The sequence below is a fragment of the Quercus suber genome, unplaced genomic scaffold, assembly GCF_002906115.3.
Source record: "Quercus suber isolate HL8 unplaced genomic scaffold, Cork oak 2.0 scaffold_299, whole genome shotgun sequence".
NCBI classification, from domain to species: domain Eukaryota; kingdom Viridiplantae; phylum Streptophyta; class Magnoliopsida; order Fagales; family Fagaceae; genus Quercus; species Quercus suber.
In genome coordinates this window covers 710083-727257 of record NW_027069755.1, presented here as the reverse complement: position 1 = coordinate 727257, position 17175 = coordinate 710083, and the positions used below count along the sequence as shown (strand labels likewise).

Sequence of the window (17175 nt, the reverse complement as noted above, 5' to 3'; positions counted from 1 at the left end):
CTCAATCAAGTTCGGGTTGGGATACACTGGAGGAAGTTGCTCGTCAACCAAAGTCACCAAAGAAGTAAAGTTTGTGAAGGCAAACGAGACGGTTGTAGAAGAGCCCAGTCTTGAGAAAGTTGAGGATGTAAAAAGGAAGAATGTGGCTGAGCAACGAATGGTGAATAGGCCCCGAAATCAATCTGTGGTTAAACATGAAACCAGAGGAAGATCTCTCCCAAGATCACAATGGGGTCCTAGGACAGATTATGTGTGTCACTATTGCGAATTGCAAGGACACACCAGACCCAACTGTCAAAAGCTGAGAGTAGACAACAATGCAAGCTCACCTCAGTCACGAGGAAGGAGAAATGACATAAGGTCTTGGGGTGGTGAGCAACCAAGAAGTCAAAATCGTGATCCAGGAATGATGGACGTGATGAAGATGATTGGTGCCTTCACCAACTGCTTGGAGAGTTTCACCAGAAGGTTTGAAAGTCCAAACTCCCGTACCCAATCCGTCAAGGATATCACCCCAAACGCACGTGACGTGTGGGTGAAGAGGGGTACTCATGCATAAGCATTATAATATGTCCATGCATAAATTCTTCCAATGCTTAGGGACATTTGCTATTGCATCATATCATGCATTACTTTCAGTTTACTGCTGTTCTTTTGTTTGGTTGGTTTGTACCAATTTTTTTTTTTTTTTTTTTTTGTATTTATTTCAGATAATTTTAGTAGTTCGTTTGTGATATTCTCTATGCTTTGTAGCATATCTTGCATGTACCCATGTTGCTTTTGTAAGTTTTAAGGGTTTGATTCATTGCATGTTTGTAGGCTTTTATGGTTTTTGCCATGCATATGCAGTACCTTGTTTATGCAGCCTTTATGCTTGTGTACTTGATGTTTAATGTCGTACATTTTATGTCAGTACGTCACTCTTGTGCCCTAGTAGGATTTTTCCTAGATGCAAATACTTTGTGTATTTTGTATTGGTTGAGTGTTGGATTTGCAAATGATACTCTTCAAATGAGCTTATCATCTTACATATCCGGATGTTCATTCCTTGTGTGAATGAGCATAGTAATTACTTTTGTATAGTGATTGCTTGTTTGATCTTGCCATGTTATATTGTTTTATTCCATTTTGCTTGATCTCATTATATTTGCTCCATATGCATTTCAAGTTTTCTGCATACAATGTTATTATTTTGTTATTTTTTTTCAGGAGATACTTGTTCATATGTTTCAAGAGCTTTTCAGAATCTAGAATTAGGTGTGAGTGAGTTTTGCCTTTGTTCCAAACTCACGTTTAAGTCTAAAGTCTGTTTTAGGGTTTTGTCACGGAATAGCTAAAGGGGAGATTGTAAAGTTGTTATTTACAACTATGTATTTTGTTGCTTTTATTCCGTGCCAAATTTGATTGTAATTATTATCAATCGTTTATACCCTGTATATATTGTGGGATTTGTTGTAAGGGTTGTGTGATAGAGAGAGAGTGTGAAGACTTAAGCATTTGGAGGCTGAAGAATTCTGCGGGTATGTCCGACCTAGCTTCCTGCGAAGTGAAACATGTGCCCTGCACATGCTGGAATGTGAAGAGTCAGCCAGGTGGAGACAGCTGTGTCTCGCGAGTATCTTGCGGGTAAGCCTTCCCGCGAACACCCGTGAGGCTATCTGTTCTACCAGCCTATACTGAATGACTCACACTTTCTGTGCCTATCCTATTTATACCCTCTTTACCCACAATTGTTGAGGAATCTTCAGAGAGAAAAACCCTAACCAAACACATTGTGAATTAGAGATTGTCATCCCCACCTTTCTCTATACACTTGCTTGTGGTATCTCCTCAACCTTCCTCTCCATTTCCACACCATTGAGAGGTTGATAGCCCAAACACTTACCACACCCTCTGAGAGTGTTGTGTGACGTTTTGGTGTTGCTAGGAAGCATTGGAAGAAGCCTGGAATGGCAGATGCAACATGGAGCTTGTTGCGGGATCTGGGGTGCTAAACAAGACACGGTTCTGAGAAGCCTTGTTGGAGTAAGAGCTTGGAGGGCTTAAGTACATCGGGTAGATTAGGCTTGGAGGTCTCTTGCTAACCCATGTATCCCAACTGATTGTCTAGTGGATCGATTTCTGCTTGGAGGGCGGCGGAGAGGTTTTTCGCCGAGTTCTTCGGTTTCCTCTTCGAGAACACGTCTCGGTGTTTTCTGTAATTGCATCCTTCTTCCCTACTCTTTTATATTCCATTATATTGCTGTGTTACTTAGTTTATGGATTAGAGTAGCTTATGTGTTCATCCGCTCGCATTTACACTATTCCGCACTTAGTATTAAGTTAGTGTAAAATCCATCGAGCCGTAATTTTAATTAGGGGTCTAAATTGCTCTTGTGTTTTCAACACATTTTCGAGCTTTCAATAGAGATGAATGATATTTTCAAAAAGGCCAATAGTTCAGCAATCCAAATTTACCAAGAGGGAGGTAGAGAAGAAAATGAAGATGTTAAGCTCAAGATTGAAAGGGGTTGGTACAGTTTGACTTGAAACCAAAGGTAGTTATGACTTTTTTGCAACAAATGGAGCTGAGTTGGAAACCAAGATGCTTTCGTATAGGAGATAAAATTGGATATATATATATATATATATAATGTCTTTATACTTTTAACACACATAGTTCCTGCTTATATTTGTTTGCATCAAGTTAAATAATTATTCTCTCAAATTTTTTTTTTTGAGAAGTGTGTTTGGATGAGCTTATTTTTATTTGTTTATTATGTAACAATACAATTGTACTTTGATAAATTTGATACGTTAAAAAGATGTATATTTTCTTTAAGGATGAAAATAAGCTCAACCAAACATATACTTAATTATATGCATAATATATAACTTTTAGGGAATGCCTATTTCATATTTTCTTTTGAATGTCTTTCATTTACTACACTTCAATAATCTGAGATTTCTATCCATCTTGAATTTGTGCTTTTCCTATGCTATAGCCTACACTTGTTGGGTATTACAAGATTTATTCCATAATTGAGGTGGTAACCTTAAGCAAACAATGAGTAACAAGGACGTATATTTAACTGCATCCAATTAAAAACGTCTTACAAAAGTGATTATAGTTTGTTAAAAGTTATATTTTAGGCGAAAACCACATTTTCGTCTCTACATTTTCACGCGATTCTCACTTTGGTCCCTATCTTTTATTTTCACTGCTTTTAGTCCCTATTTAAAAAAACACCTTCCATTTTAGTCCTTTCCGTCAATGCTCTAACGGCAAAGTCCTATGTGGTAGACAAACTATTAAAATAATAATAAAAAATTTTATTTTGGCATTAAAAATGCCACGTCAGCATCTAAATTAAAAAAAATTATTAATTTTAACTTAAAAAAATAAAATACAAAAAGAATTAGAAATCAAAAAACACATGAATTGAGATCTAAGTGTGTCTTGAATAAGAACAACAAGAACACAAACCCAGATCTAAAAACACAAACCCAAAAATTAAAATCCAAAAATTAAAAATCTCAAAATCACCATTTTCTCAACCCAGCAAAATTATCAAATCCTAAAACCCCAAAGTATCAAATCAATCCAAAAATACAACACAACCAATCCAAACAAAAAAAAAAAAAAAAAATCTCAAACTCAGAAAAACCCATCTCAAGCAAAATCATAATTAATAGAGATAGAAATTATAATTCAATTAGTCCATTGTTTTGTCATTGCAAAACCCACTATAAAGACCCCAACTTTATCCTAGTCATACCCAAAAAAATCCATGGAAACTAAGTTCAACCAAGAAAAGGTCACGACTTTAAGAAACCAAGAATTAGGTTTGGCATTTTGATCCAAGAAAATTAGAGTTTAAGAAATGGTTATGGTTTTTTTGATAAGAAAAGCTCAAGAGTAAGACTAAGAGAAACCAAGAACTGGGTTTTTTTTTTTTTTTTTTTTTTAACCGNATGACGTTTTGGTGCTGCTGGGAAGCATTGGAAGAAGCCTGGAATGGCAGATACAACATGGAGCTTGTTGCGGGATCTGGGGTGCTAGATAAGACACGGTTCTGAGAAGCCTTGTTGGAGTAAGTGCTTGGAAGGCTTAAGTACATCGGGTAGATTAGGCTTGGAGGGTCTCTTGCTAACCCATGTATCCCAACTGATTGTCTAGTGGATCGATTTCTGCTTGGAGGGCGGCGGAGAGGTTTTTTGCCGAGTTCTTCGGTTTCCTCTTCGAGAACACGTCTCGGTGTTTTCTGTAATTGCATCCTTCTTCCCTACTCTTTTATATTCCATTATATTGCTGTGTTACTTAGTTTATGGATTAGAATAGCTTATGTGTTCATCCGCTCGCATTTACACTATTCCGCACTTAGTATTAAGTTAGTGTAAAATCCATCGAGCCGTAATTTTAATTGGGGGTCTAAATTGCTCTTGTGTTTTCAACACATTTCCGAGCTTTCAATAGAGATGAATGATATTTTCAAAAAGGCCAATAGTTCAGCAATCCAAATTTACTAAGAGGGAGGTAGAGAAGAAAATGAAGATGTTAAGCTCAAGATTGAAGGGGGTTGGTACAGTTTGACTTGAAACCAAAGGTAGTTATGACTTTTTTGCAACAAATGGAGCTGAGTTGGAAACCAAGATGCTTTCCTATAGGAGATAAAATTGGATATATATATATATATATAATGTCTTTATACTTTTAACACACATAGTTCCTGCTTATATTTGTTTGCATCAAGTTAAATAATTATTCTCTCAAAAAAAAAATTTTGAGAAGTGTGTTTGGATGAGCTTATTTTTATTTGTTTATTATGTAACAATACAATTGTACTTTGATAAATTTGATACTTTAAAAAGATGTATATTTTCTTTAAGGATGAAAATAAGCTCAACCAAACATATACTTAATTATATGCATAATATATAACTTTTAGGGAATGCCTATTTCATATTTTCTTTTGAATGTCTTTCATTTACTACACTTCAATAATCTGAGATTTCTATCCATCTTGAATTTGTGCTTTTCCTATGCTATAGCCTACACTTGTTGGGTATTACAAGATTTATTCCATAATTGAGGTGGTAACCTTAAGCAAACAATGAGTAATAAGGACGTATATTTAACTGCATCCAATTAAAAACGTCTTACAAAAGTGATTATAGTTTGTTAAAAGTTATATTTTAGGCGAAAACCACATTTTCGTCTCTACATTTTCACACGATTCTCACTTTGGTCCCTATCTTTTATTTTCACTGCTTTTAGTCCCTATTTAAAAAAACACCTTCCATTTTAGTCCTTTCCTTCAGTGCTCTAACGGCAAAGTCCTATGTGGTAGACAAAACTATTAAAATAATAATAAAAAATTTTTATTTTGGCATTAAAAAATGCCACGTCAGCATCTAAATTAAAAAAAATTATTAATTTTAACTTAAAAAAATAAAATACAAAAAGAATTAGAAATCAAAAAACACATGAATTGAGATCTAAGTGTGTCTTGAATAAGAACAACAAGAACACAAACCCAGATCTAAAAACACAAACCCAAAAATTAAAATCCAAAAATTAAAAATCTCAAAATCACCATTTTCTCAACCCAGCAAAATTATCAAATCCTAAAACCCCAAAGTATCAAATCAATCCAAAAATACAACACAACCAATCCAAACAAAAAAAAAAAAAAAAAAAAATCTCAAACTCAGAAAAAACCCATCTCAAGCAAAATCATAATTAAATAGAGATAGAAATTATAATTCAATTAGTCCATTGTTTTGTCATTGCAAAACCCACTATAAAGACCCCAACTTTATCCTAGTCATACCCAGAAAAAATCCATGGAAACTAAGTTCAACCAAGAAAAGGTCACGACTTTAAGAAACCAAGAATTAGGTTTGGCATTTTGATCCAAGAAAATTAGAGTTTAAGAAATGGTTATGGTTTTTTTGATAAGAAAAGCTCAAGAGTAAGACTAAGAGAAACCAAGAACTGGGTTTTTTTTTTTTTTTTTTTTTTAACCTGAGCAAAGTGATTCCATAGAGCCATTCCTCATGGAATTGTTGTTGTCATCTCTAATGGTACAAACTGATGAAAGAGAATGCACTCTTGTGTCATTGACAGCGAACTTGAGGATTGAAGGCTGCCGAACAAGGTAACAGAGGCAAACACCATTGGTAGAGTTTAAAGTTGAGGAAAAGGCATGGTAGCAGTTGTCAGAGGCAGTGTCATAGAGGTTGTTTGGCGGGGACAAGACATAGGGCAGGCATGGCGAGAACAGAGCAAGCTCGTCTGCATAAGTAGAAGGGGTTAGCAGTGGCAGTGGGGGTCCCGGCGGTGAGGAGGAGTGCAGTGATGTGGTGAGAGCAATGACAACATCTTGCTTGAGATGAGTTTTTCTGAGTTTGAGATTTTTTTTGTTTGGATTGGTTGTGTTGTATTTTTGGATTGATTTGGTACTTTGGGGCTCTAGGATTTGATAATTTTGTTGGGCTTGAGAAAATTGTGATTTTGAGATTTTTAATTTTTGGATTTTAATTTCTGAGTTTGTGTTCTTAAATCTGGGTTTGTGTTTTTGTTGTTCTTGTTCAAGACATATTTAGATCTCAATTCATGTGATTTTTGGATTTTAATTCTATTTTTAATTTTTTTTATTTAGTTAAAATTAATAAATTATTTTTTTTAATTTAGATGCTGATGTGTCATTTTTTAATGCCAAAATAAAAATTTTATTATTATTTTAATAGTTATGTCTGCCACGTAGGACTTTACCGTTAGAGCATTGACGGAAAGGACTAAAATGAAAGGCATTTTTCTAAATAGGGACTAAAAGCGATAAAAATAAAAGATAGGAACCAAAGTGGGAATTGCGTGAAAATGTACGGACGAAAATGTGGTTTTCGCCTATATTTTATTGTAATTTTCTTATTTTCTCTTCATACACGGTAGGTTTATGTATATGTATTTATTTATTATGGACATAACTGTGACAATGTCAAGCTACTAATGCTCATTTAATGGCTATTGAAGAAGATGGTGGATGCAATGTATAAGACTAAATTACAAATCAGCCCCTAAAGTTTGGAGTGATTTACCCTTTAAAATTCCAAAATTTTAATTTGCTCCCAAAATGTTAGGTTTTGTTTGGATTTGCTCACATCCATTTATATCCGTTAATGAGATGGATGTTACGTGCCACATATGATTGTTGGTCCAATGAAAACATGCAATGTCATGTAATTAATTGTGTCACATCAATTAAATTGCTTAGAAAAGTTATAAAAAAAAAATTAAAACTGTAAGGACCATATTTGAATTCCTAACCCAAAGTGTGGATGGATTTAGGCCCAAAAAGCCAAAAACAATGAATTTGTAGAGAATGGGTTGGAAAACTGGGCTTTAGTTAGTCGAATAACAAATCAAGTAGATATTGATGAAAAAAGAGTGAAGATAAACAAGTTTACAATGAAGAAAAATGTCATCAACAAAGTTCGAGGAGACTGGTTCTTATATATTGCTTTTAAATATGGTTACAAGTTTGGTTTTTAATTGCTACAGTGTTTCTTTCTTGAGTTTCCCCTCCTCTAGCCTCACTGCCTCCTTCTTCTTTTATACTATCTTCTCTTTTTATCTCCACCTTCCACGTGCATGCCAGATGGTTGGTGTTAATACTTGTCCCATCAACACCTATTATAAGTCTTCATGTAGTAGCTGTAAGGCTGAAACTCACTGTTCAGGCATCACTTCCACATTAATGCCGCTAGAGAGTTAGCTGCAATGCATTTAATGTGGAGGCAAAAGCTTTCTCTTTAGATGCTTTAGGATTCCCCCTATCCTATGTTTTTGCAGGGTTTACCTATACCATTAGAACCCCCTAGACCGTTCCCCTGGATGACATACCACCTATTCAGGCCTCGGCTTAGTTAGTTGAGGAGGCATTCATCCTCGGTCCACCCTTTTGGGCGTTTTAAGACCAAAACTTAATTCTTCAATACCAACACAGACTCCCTTGACAATGTTTATTCATTCTCAGACATCCTCTAGTCCTCGGCTTGGGCCTTAGGCCCAATACATACATAGATAATGGGCTCCCAGTCCCAGTACCCCTACAATAGCCCATCGAGATCCTTCTTTCTGGCTCCTCGGGAAGAAAGGAGGATTTCGATGTCATTGCAGTTACTCTGAGTCCATCGCATCCCACTTCTGCCCCTGAAGACGCCTTTTTAACTGCTCCAGACGCGCTCTTGGTGCTTCGGCATTCGAGACGCGTATTCATTAAATTCTTGTGGCTCCCTGTCCCCCACATTCTATGGTATAATGCGAATCCAATGGCTGAGGATTTCATTGGGATTTGGGCAGGGACTTTCCCACTTTGCCGCTTTCTCTTTGATATAAATACCATTCAAATCAACCTCCTATCTCACTTTAGCATTCACTTAGCTTTTAGCGCACATACACTGAACCTGCCAACTCTCTTAACTTACTCGTACTTCTACAAATACTAAAAGCCTATCCGAGGACACATTCCTTATTTCTGTAAGTCTTCACAAATCTTTGCACTTTACTTTTCCATATATTTTTCTATGCTTCGTACTTTTCCTCTCCTTAGCTCTATTTTCTTCTCTCAATCTTTTTAGTTCTCTCCAAACCCTTCTAGAAATGGGTAGATTTAAGAGTTTGGTAAACTCCGAGGAGGGGATAGAGAATTTTAGGGCTCAGTATAGGATCCCTCCAAGAGTGGCCATTAGGTATTGTAAGGAGGGACAATAGCACGAAGACAGGCAAGAGGGAGAAGTAGTAATCCTAATGATTGCCTTTATAGAGGATGGGATGAGAATCCCCACAGGCACTGTAATCAGGGATTATTAGGGCCTATAGGTTAGCTCCTACCCAGTGTACCCCTACCTAGTGTGCCCCAAACATGTTCAAAATACTAGGGTGTGTAGATGCCCTCAATGAAAAAATGGGCTTAGGATTGACTCACCACGATGTCAACTAGATCTACAATCTCCACCACCTCACCGGGCAGGGGTATTACCTTAAGTCTAGATACCCCGAGGTCAAGTTTATTCAATGCCTCCCCGACTCCAATAAAGGCTTAAACAAAGACTTCCTGATTATATCAAGGGAATGGCATGATGGCTTTCCCTGCCCGACAAGAGAAGGAAAACCAGGTGGGGCTTTAGGTCTAGGTTTGAGCACTTGTATTTAAATTTTTATTTGATCAATTCCATTTCTTGCTAACAAGAGCTTTCTGCTTTTCTCCATGGTTTTGCAGATAGGAACGCCGCCGTGCCTAATTTCGACCTTGTGAACCAGCAAAGTTTGGACAAAATTCTAAAAGCTGAGATATTTGTCCACACAGACGGCTAACTCAAGGCGGCTCATCTAATTTTGGGCTATACCCCGATCTCTAAGAGTTTTTTGGCACCCAAGTATGTCATCAAAGCCAAAGATCCTCGGTTGCAACGAATCAGCGTTGCAGCTTCGGGCTTCTTGATAACCTGCTAAGTACCATAGGGCACCTTCGCTACTGCCCCCATTCCAAAGGGCATCCCAAAGGTCTCTTCGCCACCATAACATAAAGCCGAGGAAGGGATTTCTTCTTAACCAGCCCTCTTAAAGGAAGAAGAAGAAGAAGAAGAAGAAGTAGTGGAAGTATTCGATTCCGAGGACGAATTCAATGTCTTCAACGAAATTTTGTCCCTAGAAACCTTTACTGGTGATATCGGCTCTCCTTCCTCAACACAACCTAATCCTCTCCAAGAGTCTGCTGATACACCAATTGATATGGGTATCCAATGTAAGTAGAGGTCGACCCTCTAGGAGTTGTTGGAGTCCCAGCCAGGGAGAGATGCTCCTAGGAAAGCTCCTTAAACCAAGCTACCCACTCCCTCACCTACTCAACCCATCCGAGCGAATCCAGCCAACCATAAAAGAAAAAGGGAGGAGAAGGGGAAGGATGTGATGAAGGTTAGGAAGAACCAACCTCCCTAGGAGGTCGAGCACTAAAGGGGGGCCAAGCAGCCCAGGGTGACGCAGACAAGGTTAGCCACAGAGGGAGAAAAAAAGGGTTGACCATCGAGCTATAGTCCCTGTTTGGGCCCCACGCATGGAGCTGGATGGAGCTCATTTTCTTGATGATGCCTCCTTCCGAGACTTCTAGCAGGGCACAGCTGGGTACATTGCTGAGACGGTGGAACAGTCCTTGTTGCTGCCTAAGGATACAGCTGACCTTAGGTCTATGAGGCAACATGAAGTTTTCCTCAAACTGAAGAGGGATTTGGCTCTGGTAAGTTTTTTAAGTTAAGTTAAGTTTTTATTTATTTATTATTTTAATAACTAACTGTTCTCCCTTCACTTTTTTGGCCATCCAAGCCACCTTCAGAGCTGAGGAGATGGTGAACTACTCCCATCGCAAAATGAAAGAGGAAGAGGGGAGGAGGATAGCAGCCATGGATGCCTTCCATGTAACCGAAAAGAGCAACTAGGAGCTGAAGAGCAAGCTGCAAGAGGAGGAGAAGGAAAGAAAAAGTGCCACCGCTGCCTAAATACTGTGGAAAAGCAAGCCAAGGGCCAGATGATACTTCTGCGTAACACCGAGGACTAGCTGGCCGCCTCCAAGGAGCAGATTATTGCCCTGAAGAAAAAGTTGAAGGAGGTTGAGAAGGCCAAAGCTCAAGCTGAGAAGGCCAGAGAAGAGGCAGAAAAGGCCAGGGATGAGGCGGAGCAACATGGATACGACGTTGGGGTGGCCGAGACCGAGGACGTCCTTAAGGCCGAGGTCCTTAGGGTATGTAGACTTTACTGTGCCTAAGTATGGGATGAAGCCCTCAACCAAGCTGGGGTTGAGGCTTCTTCTGTGCTTAGGAAGGCAAAAAATCTCTATTACCCTGAAGCCATCCGCCCCTCTTCCTCCAGCAGTTCCAAGGTGGACTTTCTAGCTGAGGTGGCCGATCTAGAGAAGAACAGCTCTGAGAAAGTCCTTCCCTCCTCTGGTAGCCCTCCGAAGGCTACTAAGCAGCTAGGGGAAAAAGAAAAAGAGGTCGAGGCAACCAAGGGAGTGGCCCTTGATGCCACCAAGCCCCCGGTTGTTCCCAAGGATCCTATTAAAGACAAGGAGGCACCCGGGATGGAGATTGTCCTTGCAACTCTTCCAATTCCTGCCAAAGGTGACCCCAAAAGCACTGATCAAGGATCCTCGGAGACTACAGCCCAGCAATCCAAGACCCTCCCCCAAGGAAAAATTGTAATAAAAAAAGAAGTAGATTTTTACATAGCTCTCTCCCTCCCCCCCCCCCCCTTTTTTCCCCCCCCTTTTTGTTTGTTTTGGTTTTCACAATTTGTAATCAACTTACCTCTTTGTATTTGATCTGCCTTATTTTAAGGCCTTTATTATGAAAGTTATGAGTATTTTCTTTCTTCCTATGATTCACATATTGAAGTTGATATGATTCCTACTTTATCTAACACTTAATGAAAGCAATAATGAGGTAAAACTTCTCTCACTAATCTGCATGAGTAATAGAAAATTTATCCAATTTCATATGATCAGCAGCAAAACAGGTGAAATTTACTAAGTCCACCATCTTGGCAAGATATAATTTCAACTTCAAGAACATACATAGTAATATAACTTGCATACAGGTTTAAACTTATTCTGCTCCCTACTTATTAGTAAGTTTGAAGGAGCAGAGGGATAATCAATTCTTAAAAAAATACATATAAGCTTGTAAATGCTTTAAGTGATGCTCATGAACATCCACTTGAGTTTGTTATCACAATGAAGATCTTTGCTATTTGGATTAGTTGATCATATTTGATATTTAAGTAACCAATAAGAAGTACTTATTTTACCTTAAGTATGTAATCCAAAAAGTATGAGATAAACTAAGGCTTTGCCCGGATGCTTGTCAAAGATGATAGGAAGTATCAATGATCAAAAGATGTCAATTTACCTAAGGTATGTAGTCCAAAGAGCCAAGCATGACCAAGGTTCTATTTGATTCTTAGGTAGATGTCAAGGTGTATTAATTTCCCCAAAACACGTGGTCCGAGGAGCCAGGCATAGCTAAGGTTTCATTTAATACTTAGTAGAATGACTAAAAGATATCAATTTACCTAAGGTATGTGGTCTGAGGAGCCAGGCATGACTAAGGTTCTATTTGATACTTAGATAGATGTCAAGGAGTATTAATTTTCCCAAAGCATGTGGTCCGAGGAGCCAGGCATGACCAATGTTCTATTTGATACTTAGATAGTTGTCAAGGAGTATTAATTTTTCCAAAACATATGGTCCGAGGAGACAGGCATAGCTAAGGTTCTGTTTAATACTTAGTACAAAGATTAAAAGATATCAATTTACCCAATGTATATGGTCCGAGGAGCCAAACATGATTAATGTTCTGTTTGATACTTAGATAGATGTCAGGGAGTATTAATTTCCCCAAAGCATGTGGTCCGAGGAGCCAGGCATGACCAAGGTTCTGTTTGATACTTAGATAAATGTCAAGGAGTATTAATTTTCCCAAAGCATGTGGTCCAAGGAGATAAGCATAGCTAAGGTTTTGTTTAATACTTAGTACAAAGATTAAAAGTTATCAATTTACCCAAGGTATGTGGTTCGAGGAGCCAAGCATGATCAATGTTGTATTTGATTCTTAGATAGATGCCAAGGAGTATTAATTTCCCCAAAGCATGTGGTCCAAAAAGTTAGGCATAGCTAAGGCTCTATTTAATACTTAGTACAATGATCAAAAGATATCAATTTACCCAAGATATATGGTCTAAGGAGCCAGGCATGTCCAAGTTTCTATTTGATACTTAGATAGATGTCAAGGAGTATTAATTTCCCCAAAGCATGTGGTCCAAGGAGCCAGGCATAGTTAAGGTTCTACTTAATACTTAGTACAATAATCAAAATATATCAATTTACCCAAGGTATGTGGTCCGAGGAGTCAAGCATGACCAAGGTTTTGTTTGATACTTAGATAGATGTCAAGGATTATTAATTTCCCTAAAACATGTGGTCCAAAGAGCTAGGCATAGCTAAGGTTCTATTTAATACTTAGTACAATGATCAAAAGATATCAATTTACCCAAGATATGTGGTCCGAGGAGCCAGGCATGACTGAGTTTCTATTTGATACTTAGATAGATGTCAAGGAGTATTAATTTTCCCAAAGCATGTGGTCTGAGGAGCCAAGCATAGCTAAGGTTCTGTTTAATACTTAGTACAAAGATTAAAAGATATCAATTTACCCAAGGTATGTGGTTCGAGGAGTCGGCATGACCTAGGTTTTGTTTGATACTTAGATAGATGTCAGAGAGTATTAATTTCCCCAAAGCATGTGCTCTAAGGAGCTAGGCATAGCTAATGTTCTGTTTAATACTTAGATAGATAGTAAAAACTCATGATACGTAATGTAACAAACCCAAATAGGGTGAAAAAAGCCTTTATTAATAATAATATCTTCTAAGATTATGTACATTCCAGGGGCGTGGTACAGCCTTTTCCTCTAGATCTTCAAGATAATATTCTCCTATTCTAGCCACTGATGTGATACGAGGGATTCCAAACTGAGTGACAATATTCTCCCAAAAAAACTTTTTGGCATCCACTTCCTTGATATTTGCCAATGGTTCTGTTTCAACCCACTTGGTGAAGTAATCTGTGCCAACCAATAAATATCTTTTATTTCCTGTTGCCTTAGGAAAAGGCCCTACAATATCCAAGTCTCATTGAACAAAAGGCCAAGGACTAGACAAAGGATTAAAGACCACTCCAGGCTGGTGAATGTTTGGGGCAAATCTCTGGCATTGGTCACACTTTTTCACATAGTCTTGTGCTTCTTTCTACATATTTGGCCACCAATAGCCTTGTGTAAAGGCCCTGTAAGATAAAGATTTACCCTCCGTGTGGCTTCTACAAATTCCTTCATGTAACTCTTCTAGAAGTAGCTCAATTGCTTTAGGGTGTATGCATAGCAGATATGGGTCAAAAATTACCTCTTATACAACTTTTGGTCCTCGGACAACCAAAACCGAGGAGCTTTCCTTCGTACCTTGTCAGCTTCAGACTTATTCTCGGGCAAAACATCTTCTTTAAGGAATAGTATAATAGAGTCCATCCAACTAGTACCCACCCTTATTTGATGAACATGAGCCATGTTTCCTCCTATCTCTGTAGGTCTACATAAGTCTTCCACAAGGATCACCTGAGATGGCCCTACAATATCTTTATGCCGAGGAGGATGCCAGTGTGGCAAGAGAGTCCGCATGTGTATTTCTATTTATAAAAACTTGTAATAAATTAAAAGATTCAAACCCAGACTGTAAATGTCTAACCTGGCTTAAGTATTCCTGTATCTTGGGATCTTTGGCTTCCAACTTTCCTTGGACTTGGCCCACAACTAGCCTCGAATCAAAGAATACTTCCATTGCTTTTCCACCCATTTTCTGAACCATGGTCATCCCTACCAGCAAAGTTTCATACTCAGCTTCATTGTTTGTGGCCGAGAAGCCAATCTCAGGGATTTCTCAATTGTGATCATTTCTGGGGATAACATCATTAGCCCCACTCCAGATCCTTTATGATTCATTGCACCATCAACGTAGATCTTCTAAGACAGAGGTTCTTGTAGGGAGATTACACCAACTGATTTTTCATTCATGTTTTGTTCCTTTATTTTCTCTTCCAATGGGGTTTTAGCAAACTCGGCTATCAGGTTGGCGAGGATCTGACCCTTGATAAAGGTACGAGGCATGTATTTGATATCAAAAACTCCTAGGATCGTACCCTACTTTGCAACTCTCCTTGTATAGTCAACACTCTGAAGTAGGGATCTGAGTGGGAGTTGGGTTAGAACAACAACTGTATGTGATTAGAAATAATGGGGGAGCTTCGGGTAGCATGCATCACTGCCAAAATAGCCTTCTCCAGTGGTAAGTAAAGAATCTCAGCCTCATATAGTAATTTGCTCACGTAATAAACTGGCCTCTGCATACTGTCATCAACCTGTATCAACACCAAGCTTACTACATGGGGAGCCACGGCAATATAAGCAAACAAAACCTCATCCATCTCAGGTCTGGACATAATGGATGGCCGAGATAAATATTCCTTCAACTGTTGGAATGCCAAAACACACATCTTGGTCCACTCAAATCCTTTCCATTTGTTCAACAATTGAAAGAAAGGCCTACACCTATTTGTTGATCGAGAAATGAATCGGTTTAGAGCAACGGTCATCCCCGTTAGCCTCTGGACCTCTTTTAGATTCCAAAGTGGTTACAAATTGTTGATTTCTTTAATCTGGTCAGGGTTAACTTCAATTCCACGGTGTGTAACCATATACCCCAAAAACTTTCCTGATCCAACACCAAAGGAGCACTTAGAAGCATTAGGGTGCAGCTTGTGTTTCCTTAAGATCTCGAAGATATTCCCGAGGTCATTCATGTGCTCGAACTCTACCTTACTTTTCACCACCGTATCATCTATATAAATCTCGATGTTTTTTCCCAACTGTGGCTCAAGCATCCCTATCATCATCCTCTAGTAGGTAGCCCCTACATTCTTCAAACCAAAGGGCATCACTTTGTAATGGTAATTTCCAATAGGAGTGACAAAAGCTGTCCTCTCTTGATCTTCCAAAACTAAAGGTATCTGATTGTACCCTTGAAAGGCTTCCGAAAATCTCATTCGAGGATGGCCCACAGTTGCGTCCACCAGCTGATCAATCTGAGGCATAGGGAAAGGATCTTTTGGGTAGGCTTTGTTCAATTTTGTAAAATCTATGCATACACGCTACTTCCCAGTCTTTTTCTTTACCACCACTGTGTTAGCCAGCCATTCAGGGTAAAATACTTCTTCAATAGCCCCAGCTTGCTTAAGCTTTATCACCTCGTCCTTGACAACATCAGAATGATCCTTAGATGAACGCCGAGGTGGTAGCTTCTTGGGGGTGACAGATGGATTGACATTCAGATGATGGCAGATGAAGCTCGGATCCACCCTCAGAGCCTCGTATGCGTTCCAAGTGAACACGTCAACGTTCCTTTTAAGAAATTCTACAAGCTCTCCCTTCTCCTGAGGTGGTTACTAAGTCCCAACCTGAAAAAACTTCTCCAAGTCATCACCTATAGCAAATTTCTCTAAATCCTTGCATTTCGCCTTCTCGGCTAACCCATCCACAGGCAACACTAAATACTTTGATTGTTATAAACCTTAGCAAAGGCCGAGGACTCAGATACAGGCTGATGTAAAATTGCATACATGAGGCACTGTCTAGTGATGGACTGACTTCCTACCAGCTCCACAATCTGGTCCCCTGATGGATACTTCACTTTTTGATGTAGAGTTGAAGAAACAGCCCCCAGGGCATGAAGCCAGGGCCTGGCCTCTATGGCTGTGTAGAGGGAGTATGCGTCTACTACAATGAAGTCTACTTCAACCACCTTTGAGCCTGCCTGCATGGGCAACCTAATTTGGCCCTTTGGGATAACAACTTTCCCATCAAAACTCACTAAAGGTGAATCATAAGCTGTCAGATCCTCAAGCTTCAAGTTCAACCCTCTATACAAGTCAGGGTACATGATCTTTGCACCACTGCCTTGGTCTACCATTACCCTCTTCACGTCATACCCTTATTCTGAGGGTTATCACCAAAGCATTATCATGTGGCTGGATGGTTCTAATCTTGTCATCATCTAAAAAACTCAGCACAGGTCGGATCTCCACTTTAACCCTCTTTGGCTCATAATTAGAGTCCTCGACTAGAAGCCAAGCTACAAACATTATCCTAGAGGGCTGAGAACCAGTTCTCCGAAGCACAGCAAAGATGACATTAATTGTGCCTATTGGGGGCCTTGAAGAAGAATTCCCCTAAGTCCTTGACCTTGATTAGTCTCCTTGCCCGTTGGGACGATAAAAAAATTGTTGTAACCTTCCTTCCCTAACTAGTTGCTCCAGATGGTTCCACAGAATTCTGCAGTCCTCGGTGGTATGCCCCCGTTCCTGATGGTACTGGCAATGAAGGCTCTGATTGCGCTTTAAGGGATCTCCACTCATCTTGTTCGGCCATTTGAAATATGGCTCGTTCTTGATATTCTCTGAGACTTGATGCACTGGTTCTCGAAACACAGTATTAACTACTTAAGGAGCTGTAGACCCAGATTGTCTTAAAAATCCC

General features: G+C 39.0%; 1 protein-coding gene across 1 annotated transcript; it reads right to left on the bottom strand.

Annotated features, from left to right (window-relative positions):
- Positions 1-15791: 15791 nt before the first annotated feature.
- LOC112009680 (uncharacterized) lies at positions 15792-16609 on the bottom strand. Its single transcript, XM_024042037.1, has 2 exons — positions 16211-16609; positions 15792-16073 (listed from the first exon to the last, which is right to left on the bottom strand). The coding sequence occupies exons 1-2, from the start codon at positions 16607-16609 to the stop codon at positions 15792-15794; spliced, it is 681 nt and encodes a 226-aa protein (XP_023897805.1).
- Positions 16610-17175: the final 566 nt, after the last annotated feature.